Genomic DNA, 24,991 nt, shown 5'->3' on the forward strand with positions numbered 1-24,991 from the left:
GATAGACATCCAGGGTTTTGTTTTCCACTTGTGTATTTCAAAAGGTTGCCTGGCAATTGGATCAGGTCTTCCAAAGGACTAATGACTTGTGGACAAACACACATATATATAAGAGAGAGGGAGGGAGAGATGCGCATGTTTTAGGCACTTCTCTCCACCCTGATCTCAAAATGTGTCTGTTATTGATTTTTTATTGATTTATTGATTTATATCCTGCCTTTTTCCTACAAAGGGCTTAAGGCAGCTTACATCATTCTCCTCCTCCATCTTATCCCCACAACAACAACCCTGTGAGGTAGGTTGGGCTGAGAGTCTGACTGGCCCAAAGTCACCCAGTTGGCTCCATGGCTGAGCGGGGACTAGAGCCCGGATCGCCTGACCCCCAGTCCCATGCTCTTCACCACTACACCACCCTGGCTCTGTTATGTAGGCATCTCTCTCTTATCTCTGCTATTAATTGTCCATGCTGCACAACTGGTCATCTCATCTTGGTGGAAGGCTCTGGAGTCTCCCTTGAGAGTTCCTCTCTGCGGATGGCAAGCTCCGTTTGGGCATAGTTCAGCTACGGTGCTGAGAAGACACCCTGCTCTGCTTTGATGTGTTTCAGAATCCATGTATCTTCTTTCATGCTTGCTAATGATGTGCTGTGTAATGTCACCAGCCAGTGCAGCATTGCTTTATCATCACACGTTGTCTCACTGATTCTGCTGGCAAGGCAGTCTAGCATGATGTTAAGGGTCTTGAAAGCCACACAACTTCGTAAGGCACACTTTGAACAATGCAGTTGAAAGAACTGAAGGTTTCCTTCAGAGCAGCATTGGCTAAAGAAACAACAAGAGGGGGAAAGAAGGGAAGCTGGAAATTCTTATTAGAAGATTCAGTATAATTGTGCTAAGAGGTCTAGGTTGAAACACCAAAACACAACATAAAACAACTCAAAATAAAACACCTTACCAGACTTTAAATTCAAGACCTGGAAGCACACTACCACATTGTCGCTGGGGTTTTGTTTTCATTTTTCTTCCTGCTCTGACTCCTAATACTGAGTTGCTTCCTACTGGCACAGTAATGAACTTGTATGGGCTTGCAATTGTGTTTTGAAGAGAAGGCAGAACAATACAAAGGCAGCAAGACTGCGTCATGGCACTATTTTCCAGGGAAACGGGAGCCTTGCTTCTTCGAAATTCAAACACATTTTTGCCTTCTCTGCTCGCTTGCTTCCTCAGTGTGGGCTGATGAGGCCCAGGCGTCCCAGGAGCTGCTGAAACAGGCAGTCCCTTGAACATGGCTGGTCAGGGCAGCCTGGTCTCAGCCATGAGTAGCAGAGTTGCTCATTTGACCTGTCCAAAGAGAATGTGCTCAGTTGACCGGTCAAATGCGATATGGATCAACACAGAGGGTCAATGCATTCACTCCAGTGGAACACCGAAAATATGCTAGTGGCTTTCTGAGGTTTGGTATCTCACTTGCAGCTGTATTGCCGGCTTGGTTTCTTCAGCCCGTACTTTCGGTTTCTTCAGCACCTGCTGTTCTTCCGCAGGGCTGAATCCAATTCCTTGCAAAGAGCCAGAATGTATTTTGGAGGGGATGGGGTCCTGGTGGTACTTCTGCATCCCCCAAATTCAGTGACAGAGCACATGTTTTGCATGAACGTGGCCCCAAGGGCAATCTCCAACATCTACCGAACATCTTGGAGAGCTGTTGGCAGCCCCTTGGAATGCGAAGATCAGGCCAGAATCCAGTTTTTCTGTACTCACCAGTCTGCTTTCCCATGTTTCTTCGTAGCCAAAAGGCAAACTGAGTGGAGATCAGGTCTGTAAACCCTCAGGAACTCTTGCAGTTTCTTTGTGCAAAGTACAGAATTCTTGGCACAAAGTACCCAAAACCTGCTTGTGTGGAAGCAGAACTCCTGTCTGGAAGTCATGTAAACTCTCTGCATTAGGGAAGAGAGGAAGCAGGCTGGAGTCATGGCAGCTGACTAGTAGAAACCTGATGGATTCCTACCACCAGACTGGATCCTCACACATCCCTACTAGCTACAGTAAGCAACTGTGAGCTTCAGCAGAAGGAAGTCTCCTGGGTTTCCACCCCAGATGAAGTCATGGGTTTTGCTAGAGAAAATTTGCCCTTTGTCAATGGGACTTGATTACCAAGTCCTCACCCATTTCGCAATTTGGCCATTCGGGGTGTGTGTGGGGGTCTTTACTGAAGCATTTAGTGAGGCACCTCTGAATTTTCTCTCTTGTTCTCATGCCATCCCTCATTTCCAGTCTTGTCATTCATACTTCATCTACTAGCAGCAACATGTGTGAGGCATTCATCAGATATGATGGGATCAGAGAACCATAGAAGAGAAGGGAAATGGAGGGGAAAAAAATAGAAAATCCATAGCAGCAGTTTATCTTTTACTTCCAGTTTGACAAACCCATTTCTAAAGCAAAAGCAAAACATTTTTTAATAAGACCTGAATATTTTAAATATTAATTTCCAAACCTCTGGACTTTCCATAATGCATGATAATCCAGTAAATCTCTTCATGTCTTCCAAGAGGCACCATAAATGTTGCTTTGAAAAGCAAAGACTTGCAAAATGATTTTAATTTTTAATAAAGTTTAATAAACCTAGTTAAGAATTTTCATGCTAAGTTCAAGATGCGTTATTGTCTCATTACCAGGAACTGAACAGTGTTGCTAATGCCATTAAATCATTTGTTCTTTTGATTTGCCTGAAGCATTCACATTTCAGGGGAAATTAGACAACAAAGCATGATCCTGGGAAAAGTAGCTTGCTTCATTAAGTGAAAAGTTTGATTTACTCCAGCGTTTATCCCTAGAGTCTGTTTGTCAGTGAATATGCCACTCTCTTCAATTATATATAAAAGAATCCCTGATCTGTTTTAATGCTTCTCTGAATTCTTCATGAAGCGGGCCATATATGAGTGGAAGTATCTGTACATTTTGCCACCCCCTTTGTCAATGTGGACAGCAAGTTAGTACTGCTGAAAAAAATTTAAGCTAGGAGTCATTCACCTCAATGTCTAGTTTCCTGAAATGAATAAGTTTTGGGGCATGGAGCTTCCTTAAACATCCCCCGTCTTTAAACTTTGCATATCACTTTCCTTGAGTAGAAAGTTTTCTTCTCCCACCATATATGTATTTCCACGCATTAAAAACTGAACACTGGAATGGTTGAAGCATTCATATTTTAAACTTGTTAAAATGATGTGTTGACAGAGTTCCACACCCATTAAACAAATAATGATGCTTGCATTCTTCAAGTCGGTTAACCAGCAATGTTATACCTTGAACACTGTAATAGTTTAATAGCTCAGGCTTTCCACATAATCTTACTATTAAACTTTCTTTTAAAAAAGAATGCTAACAACAATGTATAATTATTATAGAAAGAAATTGTGTGTGACCTGGAAATAGCATGTTTTTGAAATCAGTATAAGAAATCGCCGCTTAGAGAGCACTTGGTCTAATAATGAGCAATGGTACTTTAATAATACATAAATAAATAAGAAATCTACTAGTACATAAGGCTGAAATGTCATGAAAAGGGCCTGCCCAAAGTCCTCCATACTGAGCTGGCTCCTCTGTTTTCTTTGACTTGCTCTCCGTAGGGGTTGGACCCAACGGCTCTGTGGATGTGTTCCAAGAACACATGAAGATTGGTTCTGAACCAACAGGAAAGGGGAGGTTCTGTGGTGAGCAGAGCAATGAGGATGGTGGGAACACAGGGGCAAGACCTCCAGTGGTGGCCAACCTTTGGGAGGACAGGCCATCTAGGCCCTCTGAACTCATGGGAATGCAGTCCCTAATGAAGAAGAGGATGAGGGGCGGGGGAATAGGAGATCCAAGAGCTATGCATCAGATGTAAAGGTGAGGGTGATGGAAGGTCATGAAGGTACCTTGTGGCTTGGAAGGTGATCTTGTGGAAAGACACAGATTAAGGGAGGCACTCAGTAACCCAGTGAGCTTTTGAAGGGTGAGCTTCAGTGGATGGTGCAAGTTTTGTGACAACCGTCTTTTCTGCTGCTGCAACTCGGGGAATTCGCTGACACTTATGAGATACTATGGTATGCAAAGCTTGTCTAGAACTTTGGTCAATTCAGCTTGCAAGAGGATACTCTCTGCAGTCAGAGGCAAATATGGCTTGTCTGTAGCTTGCAAAATAAAGGCAATCAACCAGAAACACAACTTGACAGCTCCACAACAAGACCTGGGGTTGGCACATGGCACTGTTGAGCCTTCACTGTATTTTTACAGGCTAGCAATATGATGGTCCTCTATTTTAATTTCTCTGGGAGATCTAACTGCCCCAGTGCACCTCAAGAGGGCTTTCTCCATTTTCCTTTTACACCGGCCTCCTTGCACTTTCTTTGGGCCATTTCCATTGCCACATGGGGCTGCCTCCTCTTCCCTGTTCTCTTTGGTCCTTCTCAGTTTTAGGTTCATCCTCTCAGCTGCCTTCCCAGCCTTATCCTTCTGCACTATATTTAACTTGGAGTCCTGCACTGATCACGGGGTTGACCTAATGGTCTTCTTTGGCTCCTTCCAATCCTACTGTTCTTCGAGCTTGTGATTCCATGATTGCATGATTCTACAATCTCCCCACACTTGAATTCACACTTACTTGGCACCCAGTGAGTGTCAATAGGCTGTTGAACTAAGGGCCTGCTAGGCCAATGGAACCAGGACGGCATCCAAATAAGTGCCCCCTTATAGCTCAGGCAAGAACAACTAGACTTTACTTACAAGCCAAACAAAATTTAAGTTCCCAGATGTGGCATGCAGCTGCAGTAGCTATCTAGGACACAGGGACAGAATCTCAGGCCCAGAAGTCTCATCCGTCTTCACTGGGGCATCTGGCCTCTCAGAGTTCCAAAGATGCCCATGACCCATTTCCCTGGCCCTATTCCCTCTCTGCCAAAAATGGCTCATTTTGTGGTTTCCCAACCTTTACAAGAGATTGAAATGCATCTTCTAGTGGTTAGTTGTGGGTGGTAAGAGTTGGGAGGTCAAATATGCAGCTTGCTTGTTTGTTTAATTAGACCTGCACTCTTTGGTCTTCAGCCCACCCAACTCTGGAATGCATGTCTCAAGAGTTTCTCCCTAAAGGAGAAAGACGAGCGAGGTCCAATTCCCTGCTCCAGAATCATTTGCTCTGGCTTGCAAGTTGGGCATGTAAAATGAGCCAGTATAACATGTTTGTCTAACTAAAAGTTTTGTATTGTTAATCTTCCTGAAGAACAATGGCACATTTCAAAGGGCAATGTTCAAGCAGTCACTGAATATGCCAGATTCTCCATATTAAAAGACACTCAGTCCTATTTGGTCATGATTTCAATTGATTTTTATCTGTGAGCTTAAATTCAGTGCAAGATGGTCATTTATCTAAAAGGGTGTTTTGTTTGAAAAGCAGGCATAAATAATGAATCAATGGAACGGGCTTCTCAGCAGATCGAAAAAACTGATGGACACACATAAGATAAGGATAAATGACCATTCTTGAATTGGTTGAATCAAGTGAATTGTGTTTCTTTTATAGCAACAGTGAGAAACGAGGTGTCAGTGCCATTATTGACACAGTACTTTGGACAGTTACTTACCCAAGTCAATAAAAAAGCTTATTTTAATGTTCATTTTTAAAGACTGCCCCAAACAAACATCACATGCAGCTTTTGGCATCTCAGTTTCAGCTCTAGTAAAGCATCACCTAATCAGAAGATGAAGAGAATCCTGATGAATTTGATCTTTGCTGATTCTGATACGAACAGACCTGTTCTGAACATCCAACTCAGTTCTTGGCTCAACAAATCTATCAAAATCAGTTCTAAAATGCATTTTGTGAGAGGAAATGTGTTTTGACATGTATGTTTTGAGATAAAGTACATCTAAAATGCTTATTTAAATGCAAATTTCCATCTGGATTTAAGCATTTCCATGCGTATTTATTTATTTATTTTAGAGTGAAAACTTCACAGAATCAATTTATTGGTAAACACACAGCAATTGTGGAATGCACACATACAATTATCTTAACCTTTTAAAAGGTTCTTACTTCCTCAGATTGCTTTGAGGTGGATTAGCTTGAGATCAAAACCAATTTATGTGTCAAGTTTATCTAGATAACTTGCAGACTTTGAAAAGGTAGCGATGGGGCTTTTTGAAAGGGTGTCTCCATTCTTGGTACCTAAAAGTCAAATTGCATTTCTGAGAACAGGTAACTGCTCCTTTTACCAGCTCTCTCTATGCATCACCGTTAACTATAGTGATGCCACATTCCCCACGGAACCATTCAGCATGAAGAAGGTGTAAGTGCTATGTTCTCCTTCCATCCTAACATACAGGGAACCCTAAAGATAAGAAGAATCAGAAGACTGTAATATCTAGTCTACGTAGCCCATTGGTATTTGAGCTATCTACAACAGAGGACTGTTTGATATATTAAAGACATAAGAAGAGTCTGGTTGTATCAAACCATAGGTCCATCCAATCCTGCTTCCACAACAATCAAACAAAGGGCTCTCAGATGGACCATGGAGGACCTTGAAGGCAGTAACTTCTCATCTGTTTTGGCTCCTTGTCAGAAGTAGTCCGTGATAAGCTACTTCTAAAGATGGGGTTCAGTAATACCATAACAAGTAATAAAACTCTGACAGATCAAATCTCCATGCCTTTGCTTGAATCCATACTGAAAGTCCTCTAAAACAAGTGGCCATCAATACCGTTTTTGAGAGTGGCTTCTTCACTCAGTGTAGAATTACATCCTTTTTTGTCCTGCCAAATTAATTGCAATAGAAGGGCAGGAACAGGGAGTGAAGCTTGAAATAATACAGTAGAACTATTGTATTATGTTGCATGTCATATGGATCAAAACTCCAGTTTGTAAATGTCCCCTAAACTTCACATAGAAGACTCTTCTGATTCAAAGGCATATCATATTGCAAGCTTTTTGCTTGCTTGCTTGGTCTTTTTACAAAAAGAAATGAGTTTATTTCCTGGATTCTCATTAATATGAAGATGTCCATGTGCCTGTTCAGAAGTACATGTTTCTCCATCTGCATTTTTAATCAACATGTGCACATTTTTGAATGCGTATGCATTCACAAATTGGTCTCAGGGAATCACATTGCAAGTTCCAAAACCATATAATGAGTCAGGCCTACACTTAGTTCTGGGAGTTGCAGGCTGGATAAGTCCTGACCATAAATTAACTCAAGCAGTTGTACATCTCTTACACTATGGGAAAGGTTGTACTGGCCCCCTCGGAACAACGGCTCTCCATGGTTTTCAGTTTATAGCAAGAAGTCTTGTCAAAATCACTGAAGTACATCTTGACTTCCAGAGTCAAATAGTCTATCATTCCTCAGTGATGCTCATTTAGGGAACTCATTAATGGCTCATCAGTTGCCATTGCTGAAAGACTTGCAAATAAACAGATCCCTATTTCTGAATCCTATTTTTGCATTTAATTTTTAATGAGGCAGTTTTTGCATGAGAGAGGAAGAGAGAGACGGCCATAAAGATTATTTAAGGAAAATTCTCAGTCTCATGGCAGTTGCAAAATGAAGTTGATTGGCTTTTAATTAACTCTTGCATCAGTTAGTAGAGCCAAGTTATCCATCAAGGAAAAAGGGATAATATATGGAAAGAGGACACTGCTTTTGGTTTTTGTTGCTTATTGGAGGAGGACTGCAAAGTCTGTGGCCTGCTCCCAACCCCAAATGAGGGCCACCAGGTATCTATGGCATCCCAGCAAAGCCTGGAAAAGGCTTCTAGTTCAGTGTGAGTCTGAACTCGCAAAAACAGGATCACTCCACCGTGCTTGGCTGGTGGGAAAATTGGCTGATCTGATCAATCTTGGACCAACCAGGCCCCCCAAGACGGTATTGTTTGCTCTGGAGATGTCTAAGAAGTAGACTGGGACACCTTTTATGGGAATAATGTCATCATGACACAGCATATTTAGATGCTTTAGCCCACGTGGCTGTAGCCTCCCACTAAGCTTGCACTAGAATCTTGTTTAACCCAAGAAAAGCTGGTGAAAATGTCACTCTGCTTTTAGCAACAGTTACACCTGAATGGATGCTGCCACTTTTGGAAAAGGCAGATTGAGAGGCAATCTCTGCATTGTCCATGTCTAACAACAGAGGCAGCGGACACATTCAGTTCCTTCTTGCAATTTACCTGATCTTTGCATTGTTGTTGTTGTTGGTTGTGGTGGTAGTGTTGTTAGTCGCAAAGTTGTGTCTGACCCATCGCAACCCCATGGACAACACTCCTCCAGGACTTCCTGTCCTCCACCATCCCCCGGAGTCCACCTAAGCTCACACCAAGTGCTTCAGTGACTCCATCCAGCCACCTCATCCTCTGTCATCCCCTTCTCCTTTTGCCATCTATTGTTCCCAGCATCAGGCTCTTCTCCAGGGAGTCCTTCCCTCTCATCAGGTGGCCAAATATCTTTTTGTCTTTTGGTACAGTCCATGGGGTTTTCATGGCAAGGGTACTGGAGTGGATTGCCATTTCCTTCTCCAGTGGACCACCTTTTGTCAGAGCTTTCTGCTATCTTGGATGCCCCTGCATGGCATGGCTCATAGCTTCATTGAGCTACACAAGCCCGCTTTGCCACAACAAGGCAGTGATCCATGAAGGGGGATCTCTGCATAGAACAACATAGAATCATAGAACAGTAGAGTTGGAAGGGGCCATGAAGGCCATCAAGTCCAACCCCCTGCTGTTGTGGGACACCAAGTCACACCATCCCACTCAGATGGCTGTCCAGTTCCTTCTTGAATGTCTCCAGTGTGGGAGAGCCCACCACCTCTCTGGGTGGGTGGTTCCACTGTTGTATTGCTCTGACAGTAAGGAAGCTTTTCCTGATTGTTTTTCCTGTGACAATCTGTGTTGTCACAACTTGAATGGATTATTCCATGTCCTACACTCTGGAATCAGGCCTGGAAAATGAGAGCTTTGGTTATGCAGTGGTCATAGGATATGCTGGTTTTCAGAAGAGGAAAGAAGATGCCATATTCCTCAGGTTGATGGATGCAAAGAAGTGCTAAAATAGAACATATGGATTCTATCACCTATAGCAGAGTGGTCATGCACCCTAAACCTCAAATCAAGCCTTCAGATATGGGAGGAGGAGGAGATTATTCAAAGCCCATTGTTCCAGCATTTGACTTCTCTTCTTTGCAGAATTATGACGTCTTTTCTGTATAGCTTTTTACAGCCCCTTAAACTGCATATTTATTGTTATCACATCTGCCTATAAATAGTGAAGCCTCGACAATTCCGGTATTTCAGAAGAGTTTGCTGAAATGTTTTATGTTTCATTTTACCACCTGATAAAGTGACAGTGGCCCAAATGGAGGATATTTTGCTGAAGCTTGTGTCAGCCATGGCAAAAGAGATTTCTGCTCAGGGCATGGGCCCTGAGTGCTCCAATACTACTAATAATTCCATGGATGAATTTGGAAAGAGCTAGAAAAGGCAATAGGTGAAGAGATTCTTTTCATCTTGAGTTTGCTCAGAATTTACCAAATTGCCAAATGTCCTTCATGTAGGAAAGGACAGGACAGGATGTCAGATGGGAGAAACAAAAAGTGACAGAACTGTTCAACCAGAGCCAGGAGTTTTTGTACGTAGTCCTTAAAAGTCTGGGTTTGAATCCTGCATATTCACTGGGGTTGCCAGCTGCCCCTCCATCCATAAGGCTCCTCAACTTGCATGGTGGGCAACTTTCTCATAGTTCCCCCCTTGAAGAAAATCCCTGAATTTGGTTAGCACAGACAGGTGAAAATTCTGTTTCAGCTTTTTCATGGGAAAATTCAAATTTTGGTAAAAGCAGACTCTGAGACTTTAAAATTGCAAAAGAGGGGGAAAGTGAAGCAGGTTCACTTGCATGTGCACCTTACATGCAAATGCTAATGGGGAGTTCAGCAGAGTTTTGAACTAGGAGATTTTTTTAAGGATCAAGGCCTGCATAATCTTGTAAGTAGCTGCAGAACCAGGAACTCGCAGGTGCTTGCAGGAAGCACCTGAGGCAATTATGCTGTGCAGCTGGGGCCCTGGAACAAGCTAAAGGGCCTCCCTGCAGAGCTGCTTCTTGCTGCCCGAGAGTGAGTTGTCTTTGTGCCTCTGTGTCCCAGCTGGAGTCTTGCACCGTGCTCCTGTTTGTCGTGGCTTGGGCCAGCGTGATCCTGCCTGCTCCAGTTGGCACTCCTTGCTCTGGTTAGTCCCTACCTTGTTCTACTTTGTCTCTGCCGTGCACCAGCCCTCTCTTGTCTGTCCCTGCGGCCTCCCTCCTCCACCTTGGCCACCTTATGTGGCTCCTCCCCGGAGTACAACCCCTGGACTGTTTCTGGACTGTGTTCTCTCTCTCCCTCTCTCTCTCTTGGGCTATACCTGTCTGCCACCTGCCTTGTTTCTCCTCTTGAACGGCCAGTCTTTGGCTCTGTGGACCTATAGAGCCCTATCTGCTCCCAGGCTTCTCCATGTCCCAGCCCTTTCATATTTGGAGCAGTGAGATGTGGACCAAGATGGGAGGCTGCCTTAAGAAAGCTGGTCCTAGATCATTTATACCCATGCTAGATGGCCTGTAGAACCAAAACCCCTGCCTGAAGTCCTTGCCCAATTCCCCTACAAATACATTGCCCAAGTAGGGTCAGGGGGAATGGGATCCAATTCGTAAGTAATGGCAGAAGTGAATGAAGGAGAACTTGGGGAAAAAGGACTATAAATACAGTGTACAATGTGGTATTAGCAGGAAGGTGAATAAAGGTTTATTGTAATCCCTTATTAGAACTTATCAGTAGTAATGAACTTATTTCTCTAACTTTAGGAAATAGTTCATTGTGCTGAAATACTTGACACAGTTGTGTAGTTGGCACTTTCCCATTATCACAGGATCTTGCTGAAATTCAAAAGCTGAGCAGTTCTTGCAGATATCCTAGAAAGCTGCATCTTTGCCTGATATGAAGTTGTATGCTTTTTCGCCAACTCAGTATTCAGCATTAGAACGATTTCTATTACTGATTGTAAATAATGACATTAAAAATCAGGGTGCGTATTTCTCACACAGTATCAATAGAAAGTGCCTTTTAATATTCACTGAGACCACTTTAATGAGAATGCATTTACAGATTTAATGTTTGGGGGTGTTGTTTTTCTTTTTGTCCCTTTTTTAGCTAGCAAATGTTTATTTAGTGTGCTTCTCTGATGTGAATTAAATAGTGCTTTAGAGCAGCAAAAAGTGAGCACTTATTTATATTGCAAAGGATTGGAAATGGGAAGGAATATGATGCATGAGAGGTGAACAGTTGATAGAATGTTGAGTAGACCCAATGTGCACTGTTTGGCAAGCAGAAAGCCAGCATCCTTCCTGTTGGGATATGACTTCCCAGGGCACTTGGATGAAGGTGGATATCTCTAGGAGCAGAAACGAGAACAGAACATTGATGTTATGGGATGCAGAAGTGCACTGCGATTCAAATTGTAGATCTCTGTGGTAGGTTTTGTCCCATTCCCAACACCCACTGGTGTGAGTGGTTAAAAATTCTGCCAGGGATCTACCCTGTGGATGAAGGAGGGAGGAGTTTGGTCTATCTGGTGGATTGCAGTGAGAACAAAATGCTGGGCAAGATGAAGAGCTGGGCTCTTGTTATATCCTTATCATAAGTGATGAACTGTCTGGTATAGATACCAGACACACCTCGGTTCAGCAAGAGAGCTGTCTCAGTCCCCATTTTGCCCGGCTCCCATAACATGGAGGGGTGGTCACAGTGACAAGCAGCCCATGGAGCATGTCTCCATGGGCCGTGCATTTAGCTGGTGTGGAAGGGCTTCTTAAAGCAGTCTTAGCACTTGTAGGCTCCTCCTAACTTCCTTCCATTTTGCAGTTCCTGGGTCAAGCTCCCTTAGGAGGACTTAGCTCTGAATTGAAATCCCCGTGCACAGTTGAGCTGGGCTTATCACTGCTTTTCTAGCAGGCTTGTCATCCTTACCAACTTATCTCACATAAGCAGAACGTTCTCCTCTCCCTGCTGCGAACAGAAATACTGATTGGAAGTAGATGGTGTGGTTAAGAATTTCAAGGGCTTTTTCAACTAGAATTTACCCAAACACTCAACTTTTAGCCAGGTGTGGCATGTTTGCATAACTTCATTGCATCCTCTAGTCTCCATGCCATCTGGATGACCTGCCTCTCATTGCAATCTAAGGAGCATAGAAGGAAAAAGAGTAAGATGCAGGGGAAAAAACCCCTAATCATCGGTCTTATTTTTCTTTGTGGTTTCATAATAGAATGTTTCCATATTAGTCTTGTGTGGGCAAGGTAAAGTTCAGGGCGAATTTCTGCTCCTAGTGGGAGGCAGTGGATTCTTTCACACTAACTCTGCTTTTCATCTCCACAAACTGATTTTTCCACTATGATCCTACATTTATGAGGCCAATGAACCTGGCACCTAAATAATGCAAAGTACAGTTGGTACAAAAAGGGTCATGCATGTTTATCATGCTCATCATATGAATTCTTGATCATGGTGTGCCACTCAGAACTAGAAAGGGCAGACCTATCCTCTCCACTTCTACAAACCAATGGCTCCAGCTTCCATGGGTCTGTCTAGGACACTTGCGATGTTTGCTTCTTCCATTTGTTGTTGCTAGTTGTGAAGTCATGTCCAACCCATCGCGACCCCAAGGACAACACTCCTCCTGGCCTTCCTGTCTTCCACCATCCCCCAGAGTCCACTTAAACTCTCACTGACTGCTTCAGTGACTCCATCTAGTCATCTAGCCACCTCATCCTCTGCTGTCCCCTTCTTCTTTTGCTGTCAATCGTTCCCAGCATTAAGCTCTTCTCCATGGAGTCCTTCCTTCTCATTAGGTGGCCAAAGTATTTGAGTTTCATCTTGCCTTTGAAAGAGCAGTCAGGGCTGATTTCCAATTGCTTCTTCCATATTGGTGGTTAAAAGGTGGTTAGCTGGCTGCTAATTTCCATGTCGCTTTGGTTATTTCCATGCATTGCTGAATAAATGTCTTGCATCAGGCCTGCTTGGATAAGTAGCCCTACAAAACCTATTGATGCCCTTGTTTTTGGATTGGTCTGTGTGCTGTTGCTTCATGTCAATTAAGAAATAATTTTTGAACAGTTTTTGCATGGTACCCTATTGTGTATGGTGCCCAGTTCATTTCATCTCTAAAAATCGGTTTCAGATCACTGAATTTTGTCGCCTGATAACATGCATTTACAAACTCTGAGTCTTCCCCCTGCACCATGGGCAAAGGGAGACGTATAGTTAGTGATTGAAGTGTTAAGGGCTTGCCGATGGCTCCAGTGGCTGAGCTCACAGGTCTTGATCAACGTGCCAACCTCATGCCAAGATCCTAGTCCTGTGACCTCCAGATAAGTTACTTAGGTGCATTGAAATAAATAAATATAATTCTTCCTCCTGTGACCTTTTATATGTGAGATGTGGTTTTGTTTCCTAGGGAACTGGTGACTGAAGGAAAAAAAATCTATAATTAGATCAGTGGGTTATATGCTACATATAGGAATGAGGTGCTAAGCATTTCTTTGTAACAAGGAGAGGATCTGGAAGTAGTCAGCTAGATGGAAGATAACTTCACACTTGAGAGTTTCATTAGGGAAATGACAGAAAACATTCTGGATTTTCTTGTCTCTGTTGCAAACCAGCACTTCTATCTGCTGGAAGTTTTCTATAAGGTGGTTTGAGTGTTATAGTACTTAGCACACTGAAAAAAAATCCCATAACCACATTGCAAAATCAAGAGAAGAGATTATGATTCCTGCTTAGTATTCTTGCTGTTCTTTGATTTTCATCTTACTGCATGGTCCTTGTTCTAAAGAGCTTCCGAACTCGGGTCTTTGCCAGTGTGGACATCAGCATGGGATGACATTAGTTTCTATTTTAGCTTGGACGTCCTATATTTTATGCCATTTTTTAAAATTCCATGATAATTCCTTAGAATGAATGATAATCGTAACCATTTTCCCAATGAAACTGAGATTTGCCATCAGAAGCAGTATTACAAGGCCTACACTTTTCAAAATTTATATGTTCACAGATGCATCATCATTCAGATAGTGAAATACTTTTAATATAATCACAATGGCCTGTTCCCATGAGCACTCTCAGTATGGACCAGGTTTCCAAACTGTTTTGCCCCCATCTAGCATGGTCTTACCTAGGTTGGCCCCTTCCCTTCAACAAGTGGAGACCAAAGTCATAATTTTAGTTAAAAATCGAAGGCAACTAAGGAATTGGATTTACTGATTTTGAGGAGGTTTCTGTGCATTGGGTCAGACAAACTTTGTTTCTCTTTTAAAAGAACCACACACGCACACACCGACCATGTTGTATAACTGATTCGACATTCCCGATATATTGCAACAACAACAACCACTATTCTGGCTCTGACACTAGTTTATGAAGTTCTGAACCTGTGCTATTTTGCTGCTGGAACTTGGTCGTAGCAACATCAAGTCTGGTGTACAGACTACCTTTGTCCCGAGTTCCTGCTCTTTCACAAGTGCCCTAGCTGGGTTTCCTGGGGGCAGCTGGTTGGCCACTGGGGGAAGAGGAGGCTGGGTTATATGCCCCCTTGGCCTGATCCAGCAGGATTCTTCTGGGATTTGGGCAGTGGGATCCCTGGGCATCAAGCCCTCTGCCCCTCCCTAATTGCTACACCATCCTGGAGAAGCTTTATTATTTATCATATTATTGAGAGCATGGGCCAACAGATTATTTTGTTTATTTCCACTGTGAGACCCCATTTAGATTATTTTGACAGACGCCCATGTATGGTTCAGGCTGTCTGACAGATAGAAAACTCAAGCCTCCAGGAAGCCTCAGCACATCTTTCAGGAGCTGCATTGCCGAGCAGATATTCCATTCCCCCCATTATTCCGCACTTAAAAGAGTAAAATTAGAACAGCTTCTCCAGTCACATGCATCTCCCAATTAAAATTGACCCTTGGGGATGTGGCATTGAACAAAGGCTGGGGGAAAAATCTAATTAAACCTGCAAAAGGAAATGCAGTGAAGAGTTAAGAGCTGCAGTTACATATTTCTTTGCTGAGTTAAATTGTCCCTGTTTATTTGCTATTTGTGCAACTTTTCTGCATGTTAGAAAAGGAGAGAAACAATTATTACTTTAGAAGAAATCACACACATACAATATAAATTATTTAATGTTTGTTCAAAGAAAGCAGAAAGAAAAAGTCAGCAATATCCGTCTTCTATTTTCCTTCTCTCTAGCTTCATAATAGATGACTTTGGGTTCCTAAGAACCTTCTATTAAAGAGAGCCAATCTATGATGGCAGTGGAAGATGGGCTGGTGGTGAAGTATTTATGTAGTGCATTCAGGATTTTCCTAGAAAAAATAATACCTTCCCTTAAAAGAAGCAGGTATATTATCCCCATATTGAAGACTAAGCCTTTCTCGAAAGCTCGACTCAGGACGATCAACTCAGTCTTCCGCTGAGTGAGATGCACGCCAAAGTTTCCAGGTTCAATCCTATACACTGCAGTTATATGGCTAGCTTCTCCCTTAAGCTTTGGACGCTTTTTTTTCATTGAACCTATTGCTCTTCCTATTTGGGAACAAAGAGGGGAAGAGAGTCCAGGTCAACCTACTGGTCTGCTTGGGAAGGAAAGAAAGTGTAAGAAATCAAGACCAGCACGATTTGCAACTTGATTCTGAGGCTGTAAGAATAATGCACATGCTTGGAGTTAGAGCAGGAGAAATATAGTTATTTAAGCAGTGCTTCTTCCACAGGTGCGCTAAGCTGTAATAATGATGTTGCAAGAAGAATTGTGGTGTTTGCAAAACTGGAGACACGCACAGACAAAAGCCATCATCTCCTGGTGATATTGCAGGTTCTGTGTCCCTTCCTGTCACCCTTTTCCACTTAGCTATTTCTCTTTTGCTCCTTTGGAAACACTCTTATTTACTTGTGTGATAAGGTCAGCATCATGGGGGGAAGCTCTGTTGAAAGGAGCTTGCTGCCAGAGACGTACTAATACCAGTTGAAAAATGGGCACCTGCAAATTTCCTCTAGCTGGAAAGTAGCGAGTAAAAGGGAGTGCACTAAGTCAAGTTGCCCATTAGTTTTCTGCCACACGTCGGAGTTTTATCAGTCCTCTGGTGGTGTTTTCCTCTGCTTTGCCTTCCCTTCCAATGACAGTTCAAGGAAAACAGCTTAAAAATAGGGTCTTTTTGGTCACAGTCATCTTGTTCTGGCAAGGGACGTGACTATTTAAATTACAGTAATTAGTTCTAAGTGCGTGTCTATGTATTTATTATAATTATATTACATTTCTATCCCACCCACAGCTAAAGCTCTCTGGGTGGTTCACAACATTTAAAGTCACCCATCCAGATTTCAACCGGGCCCGACCCTGCTTAGCTTCAGAGATGAGGCAGGATTAAGCTATAAATGTGTTGTCAATCTAGGTCCTCTTTAGGTCATGCATTTCTTCTTTTAGGGGGATGCATGAGTGGTCACTGTAGAAACTGACGTTCATCAGCAGTGGGTTGTGGCAGCAATGCTGTATCCTTGGTTAGGAATCAGCATGCAATCTGTGCCTGATTCTGAATCGCAAGAGGTTTGGTTTTGCTTGCCTGACGTGAAACAGTTCAGCTTGTCCCCACCCACATCCACAGACCAGGTAAATAAGACTTAAGGTAGGCCAAGTTATTTTGGCACCTGAAATAGAGAATCCTACATGCTCTTCTCAGTCTAGGTGGGTTTTAGGGTGTTTTGATGGTGGCATTTCTGGCCAAGAAGGGGGTGCTTAGATGCCGTGCCTTCACATTCTCATTCTAGCAGTCGATTAAGCCATTTGTATCCACCCCCCCCCCCATGTTCAGAACAACTCTTTCAACTTCAAAGTTGGGTGAGTGATTGATTTTCGACCTACTTGAACCCAGGGCAAAGTTCAAAACTCTCCACTATATAAAACAGTCCTTGTTTATTACACATCTTTATCCCACATGGATTACACAAGGAACTGGAAATATGCTGGTTTGCAATGTGGGTTAAAGCAATGTGTAGAGTGAAAAACCTCTTTCTGTAACCAGACAGTGTGTGCATCCAACTAAAACCTTAACCCGAACAGGATTGTGCATTTGAGTTTTGTGATTAGGTGTCTGTTTCCTTGGACTGTGTTCTTCTGTCTGTTTTACTTTCATTTAAAGAGATTATTCTGGATAGTGCCTCTTCCCTTTGAGAACGTGAATGAGGGTTAATGGACCAGCTCCTCGGCGTTCACAAATTTCTGTTCGTACAAATGCCGCTTAGAAACAGAATACCTTTCAGGCAGCTGGCTGTGATCCAGCAACCTCCCCACTGGCAGCCCCCATTTCAGTCTGTGTCAATTTACCATGTATTCATAAATCTGTCCCATCCAATTTCCCCATCAGTCCATTTTATTTTTTTTAGAGGAAGCTATACAAAAGTTCACATGTGTGTTTCATATGCAATTTCCCCAAATGAACAAATTTTATGTAATTTTCTTCAATATATACATATTTGTATGCTATTCTGAGAAGAAAACGATATCACAAAATTCAGAGAAGTATACAATCCAAAAGAATTCAGGACAGTACATGCTTTTATCCATAGAATGACCCCGTAATCTAGGTTAGATAGAGGCAGTGGATTTTTGTTGTCTGTTAGAATACTAACTTCAGGGTGTCGATCAAGGTGTTTGTTCAGAATTTGTTGCAAACCATTGTGATTTCCATAAAAAGAGACTCGTGTGAAGAAATTTAGCAATTGTGGCTATTAAAGTTGTATAATATGTATACTGCAAAGCATCTTAAATACAGGAATGCAAAAGGAGAGAAACAGCAGCAGGCTAGTACTGGGGGAATAAAGGAGTGTGGCAACCTATTAAAGAAATCTAAGTTGATTAATGAAATGAGCTTTAATTGGCTAATGGAATCAGTGCTGTTTGTGTGGACTAAACTAATGTTTGTCAGTTAGCTTGTCGAATGAAAAGGGAATGGTGTCTTGTCTTTTAGATGGGGTGCTTCAGCCATGCAGGCTGGGAATGATGGGAGATTTAGTCCAGTATCTCTGGAGGGCACTGAGTTGGACAAGTCTGTGTTGATGCTCTCTTGGATAAATATTCCCTTCTATAAAGAAGTGAAAAGGAATTATGCTTCCTAGGTTGTTGCTTGAAATCTGCATCACTTTTAGAAGTACTGGTATTAAAAGGGAGGATAACAAGAGACCCACTCAGCAGGGTTCCCACTTTATTTAGAATACCTTTCCCACTTTATTTAGAATACCTTTCCATTCATGTAGAAAAGGGGTTGAAAGAATAATCTCACCAATTTATCACTTCATGGCTTCAATGGGAATTCCAAACCGATCTTTGTTTGACACAGTAATCATTGTGAGAAGATTTAGGGTAGCTATGATTTCAGATCAAGCAGGAGTGGGGATTCTAGTGTCTCCCACACATTTTGGACTACAGCACCTATATGCCCAGTGAGCATGGCCAGTCATCAAGGATCATGGGAACGGAAATCTAGGAAGCACCAGAGTAGAGTACTTTTCATGTTGCTTTCTCTATTTCCTAGCAACTGTTTCCTGGATCCAGGGGGTAGCAGTAAAAGCTGAACGACGAAGATTTGTCCATATCACATCACATTATTTCCTTCCTTGCTGCTATATCTTTGGGAATCTACTGAGATAAGTGAATTGTGAGAACTTGATCTCAAAGTTCATTTTCCATCTTGAGGCTCACTTGAATTCATTGGATTCCCTGCCCACTTCTGATCTGGTTATTCGAAGTGAGCCAAGTGGCAGCTTTACAGACCTCTGCGAGATGGACCATGACTTGTGCATTTGAAAAACAACAGTGAAATTCATACAAATAAACATTCAGAAACTATGAGGGTCCAGTACAATTTTGAAACAAAAAATCAGCCAATTGGTAATTGGTGCAAATCAGCTGATTCCGCACAAATCGTGCCAAGACTGGATGGTTTACGGGTCTTATTTAAGAAAATAGCTTTTTTATGTGTAAATTGTGGTTCACATTAGACAAACAATTCCACAGATTGGCCTGACTGGCGATTCAGTGCCAACTTCAGGCTAATGACCCAGAATTGGGAAGGGAGGGAATTGTGAGAATCCATCATGGTCTCAGTCCCATACTGGATTTCTCTCATGTCTTGTACCTTCCCCCGCTTCTTTTTCTCCACCCCCCCATAAGCATTGATGTGTGTGTTTCTGTGTATTGTCCCAAAAGTATGAATCAACTGTACAACTGTTTCCAACGTAGTCATTAGTTTCCATTGATTAAAACATGTTGTGTGCATTAAAGAAAACTCCAACATTTTCTTAAACATTTCCCTCATTTCCTATTTTATTTTTATTTCAATTTTTTTGTCATCTGTATATCACATTTAAGCTCAGCAATGTACTGACTTTCACTGTAGCTTGTGTCCTGCCCAGCATGTGCAAACTGAGTGAAGGCTGGTCAAAACTAAATGAAAACAAATTTATTATACATCCCTGACTACTGAGCCTGATTTCAATTAAAACTGGCTTCCCTACTATGCGACTGTAGATTGTTTAGTGCAAACAAGGGAGAATACTTTCTTTGAACGGTGTAGTCATTACATAAGCATCTTAATTAGAAAGATATCCATATTTCTGGCTTATTTCTGGGAACGAGTAGCTCCCTCTTGTGGCTAATTAAGCAGTGAATGAAATATCAGTTTTAAGGCCTCTAATTATCAGCACCCTCATTCGTGACATTCAAAAGCAGGTAGAAAGCTCGCATCCAAACTTGGATAGACATAATATGCTGCTAGCTCTCACCATTTGCTGTAGAGAATCCCTCCATGTGCACCTGTCGCTCTGAATGTGAGCAGGGAAGCAAGAGAATTTTGTTCCAGTTCATTAAGCATCAGAATTTTCCCTTTCTCACTCCCAGACTGAATACTTTTCTCCCAGGCTTCGCTCAGGTAACCCTGGCCTTGCATTTGCAGAATGCATCAATAGATAAGTGTGGGTTTTACAAGTATAATCCTCATTTCTCACACTACGCATTTTTTCACCTTAGTCATGGGGGGCAGGGGGCAGGCTAAACTTCTCCAAACTGCAGTGTTTTCTTATGCTATCAGCAAGAGGAATGAGAACAGGGAAGTGTGTCCAAGTGACGTTGGAAATCTATAGGATTTCCCAAACTTGCCGCATGTCCAGGTCTCGTTCCCATTTGCCATCAGTGCTTTCTCTTTGCAAATGGGAAAACAGAAAGCTCAAGCAGCCTCCCAAGGCAGGGCCCCATTTTCCAGGCAGCCAGTTCAGATTGGGAATGTGAGATTAATGGGGTCAAAGAGGAGGCAGGTGACTCTGGAAAGCAGTGTTGGAAGGGGCCATGGAGGCCATTGCGTCAGACCCCCTGCTGTTACGTTAGGGACATGGCAAAGCACAGCTTGGGAAAGCAAATGTGGGGAAATGCTGGTGCTTATGGCACCATGTGGAGTCAGAATATCTAGATCTGGAGAACTATCAGGAAAGAGAGAAATGGAGCCAAAGCAGGGATAGTTATCATGTTTCAGTAAGGACCTCACTGCACTTCCCTGCTGGACGTTTGTGGGACTGAGCAAGGATGGAGAGATGGAGCTGGTGGCTGTTACTGGGGATTCGTCAATGTCTGAGAATTAAACTGTCTTGGGTGTGGGGAAGGCTTTGTAGAATGTGGGGTTGAACTCCTAGACCTTATTCTTATTTATTCTCTGACCTTACCTAAGCCTGGATAACTAAATTTATAAGCACATGCAACTTTACATAAGGATAAGAGAATCAACAAGCCTTGAACTCATTTAGGTTCTCTTATGTCAACCTCAAAGCTCAACTTGCTTCAGTTCTGTTCCAAAATACAAGCCTTTTCATTGTTGTCTGAATAGGAAAAGTGTACATGTAGGTGTTTTTTTTTTCCAAAACCATGTCACAAATGTATAATTTACCTCTATTCACTAAAGCATGAGCTTGCATTTTCATTCGTTCATTTGTTCTTTCTTCTTTCCAAAATGTGCATTTTTAAAGTTACCTGTCTCTCACAAACACATTTATCAAAGACAACATAAGCTCAGGAAATTCGTAAGCCTGAAAAAAAACGTGTTCACATTTGGGGTTGTGAATGGGGCAAGTTCTGGTGTTTCATGGAGTGGTCTGAAATTCTTGTGAGTGGCTTCATTGCAGCAGGAATTAAAACTAATAAATTTCTACCATTTATTAGTAGAGGGAAAAATGCCTGCATCACTTAAACATACATCAAAGAATCCTGGGAACGCTAGTTTAGTGTGGTGCTAAGAACTCTCTGGCAGTGAACTCTAGTCTTCAACTCCCAATTCCCAAATTCCTCTGGAAAGCAAAAAATGGGTCTTTACCTGATTAAACCACAGTATGGATATGCCTTACAGATATTCTTCTTACTGTTTTTGTTTCTCTGTTGACTTGGATCTTCACACTTGTGTTTGCTTCACACAGGTTATAGACAATGACAGACCAGAAGGCTCGAAATTCCGAATTTCTGGGAAAGGAGTGGAACAGGAGCCAAAGGGAGTCTTTAAAATTGTTGAGGGCACTGGCGAAGTTCTTGTGACGCGACCTCTTGACAGAGAAGCAATTGCCACATACCACGTGAGTTTTCATAGAACATAGTATCTGTCCTTACCTTGCCTTCCTCAGCTTTGTCTTTACTGAACTTAGGAACAAGACAACTGATGTCTGTTGCACTGTGTGTGTGAGTTTGTGTGTGAAAGAGAGAGAGAGAGAGAGAGAACTTGGCTTCAGTGTTAAGATCTTGCATTGAGTTATATAATATATGAAGTTGACCCAAGTCAAAATTCATTGTTTGTACCTTCTATTTGCTGTTTTCCAAGCCAGGCTCCTATCTATCTGTCTGTCTATCCATCTATTCATGCTTGTACTGATAAATCCCTCCCATAGCCCTTTAGGGCTCTCTTGGTGGTTTGCATTATTGCCACTCTTATCACGGAGAGGGCCAGTTGTCTGAGATGAGCATCTGTTGCAGCCAGTGCAGAAGGATGGATCGCTAGATGTCCTGGCATGGCATCTCCCCTGATCCCACACCATTAGCTTTGTTGTCTAAGGCTGATGGGACTTGCAGGTGGCCCATCCCTTCTATGTTATCGCAACTGCACTTCCTGCAGTTGTGGGATCGGACAAATAAAACTGGTGGGAATGTGAGAAGAAACAGAAGGAAGTAGAAGCGTAAGGCCATGACTGGAAGGATGTATTGGCAGGACATGAATCAGATTATGCAGCACTAACCATGTTTCACCTGCAGTGCCTTCCTGTTAATTTCTGAGCCTCATTCCAGGTGTGTTTTCTTATGAATAGAGTTGCAATGACCCCGTACCCCACCCATTGCTCTTCTGTCCATTAGACTCCTTCCAGTGCTTGGCACTCACCTAGGAAGTCTGGTTGTTCTACCGCCAACCTTCTTCTGTAGCACAAGCAAAGACTAAGTCCCATGTGCCACAGAAGGGGCATGCAGCATTCCTGTGGGACTGGATCCCTAGCAAGTACCATGCAAATGCCCTGACACTTAGCCAGAAGTTGGACTGCCAACTTCCAGAAAGTGGGCAAAGCCAAGCCCAAGGAGTCTGACAGAGCTATCCCCAAACCATGTTCTTCACCGGCGGTGTTGTTCAGTTGCAAAGTCTTGTGACTTTCCTGTCCTCCACCATCCCCTGGAGTCCACCCAAACCCACACCCACCTCCCCAGTGACCCCATCCAGCCACCGGAGCCTCTGCCATCCCCTTCCCCTTTTGCCTTCCATCGTTCCCAGCATCAGGGTCGTCTCCAGCAAGTCCTCCATTCATCATTTGAGCTCAGCTGCAGTATCTGTCCTCCTAAAGAGTCATCACTAAAGCACCCCGATTCTCTGTGGGACTGCCTCCTTTTGCATGGGCCTGCATGTCAATCACTGTCAGTGGAAGCCCTGCTCCTTGCCAACTTGCTAATGGCCGAGCCCCTGAAAGTAGCATCACACACATTTATTCCTTTTAAAATGCACCCCTTAGGCCTTGAAAATTAGATTTAAAAAAACGCACCATGGTGGATGTGCCAGAAATGAGATGCAAATGTCTATTTTAATGGACTGCAATTCTTTCTGTGTGACCCTTTATGTAATTTTGGCACTCAGCAAGCGAGCCAGAGTCATGTTGAGCAAACTGCATTTAAGAAGTTCTGCAGAAAAGAATGCTCAACTTGATTAGTCAGTCTATGGAAAAACAATGAACTGGAATCAATGAAGATGCATTGTGAAGTCAAGCAAGCAGCTGGAGTTCTCTCTTTCCCCTTTCTTTCGCTTGATACACGAACATATCTGAGTCTCTTGAAAATATCTCCAGCCTTAGAATCTTTCTGTTTCTAAAATTTCCTTTCCTTCTCTCAGTCCTTATGAATTATTTCAAAAGCACAAATGCTGATGAAAAATGAGAGGAGCTGATTCTCTATGGAAAGGTATAAATATTTTCTAAGTTCTCAGTGCTGTGGAACTTGAGTGTTCTGCAAAACTGGAATGATAAGTGGGTCAGCTAGTTCAACTCAACAGACGTGAGAGAGACAAGCCTGAGTCATTCAAATTACACTTGCTGTGTAGAACTTCCTGGGGCACAACTTTTCCAACCAGCCGATGTGTGATTTGCTGCCCTTCCAGTATGGGGCATATAGCCATTAACCCTCATGGTATGCATGAGGGGAAAGCTTTCTGAGTAGCTTTTCTCCTTCTGCCAGGGTTGCAGGGGAACTTGGTGGTCCTGGCTTTGCCTGAGTGATATGAATGATAATGGGGATAAGGAAAAATACTGTCAGTAAGACTAGCGAAAATTTGCAGCTTAAATATAGTGGAGTCCTCTCACATCTCTCCAGGACCTAAGCAAACATTGCACTGATGGTGAAGTCAGCTCATCAGTATCACTTCTACTTGAGTAGAGCTTGCAGCAGACATGGGAGAGCTCCCATCAACTTTATTCTTAATTTACCCAGAAGGGATTATTTATGACAAATGACCTGGAAGACTAAGGAAGGGAAGCCACCCCCACCCCCACCAACCCTTGGATTACAGTAAGGGGGTTTTATTGACTGTTTGGGTTAGGAAACTTCATAAAGCTTGGTTAGGTAATGGCGAGATTTCACCCCTTTCTTTCATCTGAAGTCAGCACTAGGAGTGCAACCAGATGCCAGCATCTTAAGCAACCGCCCCCCTCTTTATTGCTGTAAGGGAATTATCTCAGTGATATCTTGAAAGCATAATGAAAAGAGTGCTTTGTATTCTCCACATTTCAGGAGCACTGGTCTTACCATGAAGTAGTTCTATGGTTAATATTAGAGTATCATAATGCTATTCTTGCCGACTAGGAGTGGCTGAGAAATGTGTTCGGTTTGCATTTTAATGCAAGATTATCAGACTCACACCTCCTGGAGACAATTGCAAACTGAAGAGTTATCTGCATTCAGAAATATGTACCTTTCCAAGGTTGCATTGTGTTTTACCAAACAAACAGTGATTGACAGTGCTCATACGTCTGAAAAAAAAGCATTGAGAAATGCATGCATTAATAAATGAATGCAAATACTTTAATCTGGGATGGGGAGTCTTTTTCAGCCTAATGGCCAAATTAATGCCTCATCTTTTCTTAGCAAGTGGGTGCGTGTCGATAGACATTTGAAAAGTATATACTGATTTCTGCACAGGAGCAAGGAAAACAGGTTCACATGGAATGGAAGAGGGCAGAAAAAGGTGAACTTTGATTATGCAGCCAAAGTTAATAGTCACACCTGTCCCAAGGAGGGCTTGGCTAAATTAAGATATGAACAATTTATATTATTGTACCATCCAACCTGGAACTATCTGACTGGCGTGACATGCCTCACTTCTCAAGAAAGGGTCTTCACTAGTT

At 42.6% G+C, this 24,991-nt stretch overlaps 1 protein-coding gene across 2 annotated transcripts in view; it reads left to right on the top strand.

Moving 5' to 3' along the window:
* Positions 1 to 24,991, top strand: part of CDH13 (cadherin 13) — a 502,431-nt gene that overhangs the window by 241,358 nt on the left and 236,082 nt on the right. For both annotated transcript variants that reach the window (XM_044427973.1, XM_044427974.1), the window contains one exon: positions 21,548 to 21,700. In XM_044427973.1, the coding sequence (XP_044283908.1) occupies positions 21,548 to 21,700 (153 nt within the window). The remainder of the gene's footprint in view (positions 1 to 21,547; positions 21,701 to 24,991) is intronic.

The sequence above is a fragment of the Varanus komodoensis genome, unplaced genomic scaffold, assembly GCF_004798865.1.
Source record: "Varanus komodoensis strain SLA01 unplaced genomic scaffold, ASM479886v1 scaffold19, whole genome shotgun sequence".
NCBI classification, from domain to species: Eukaryota; Metazoa; Chordata; class Lepidosauria; order Squamata; family Varanidae; genus Varanus; species Varanus komodoensis.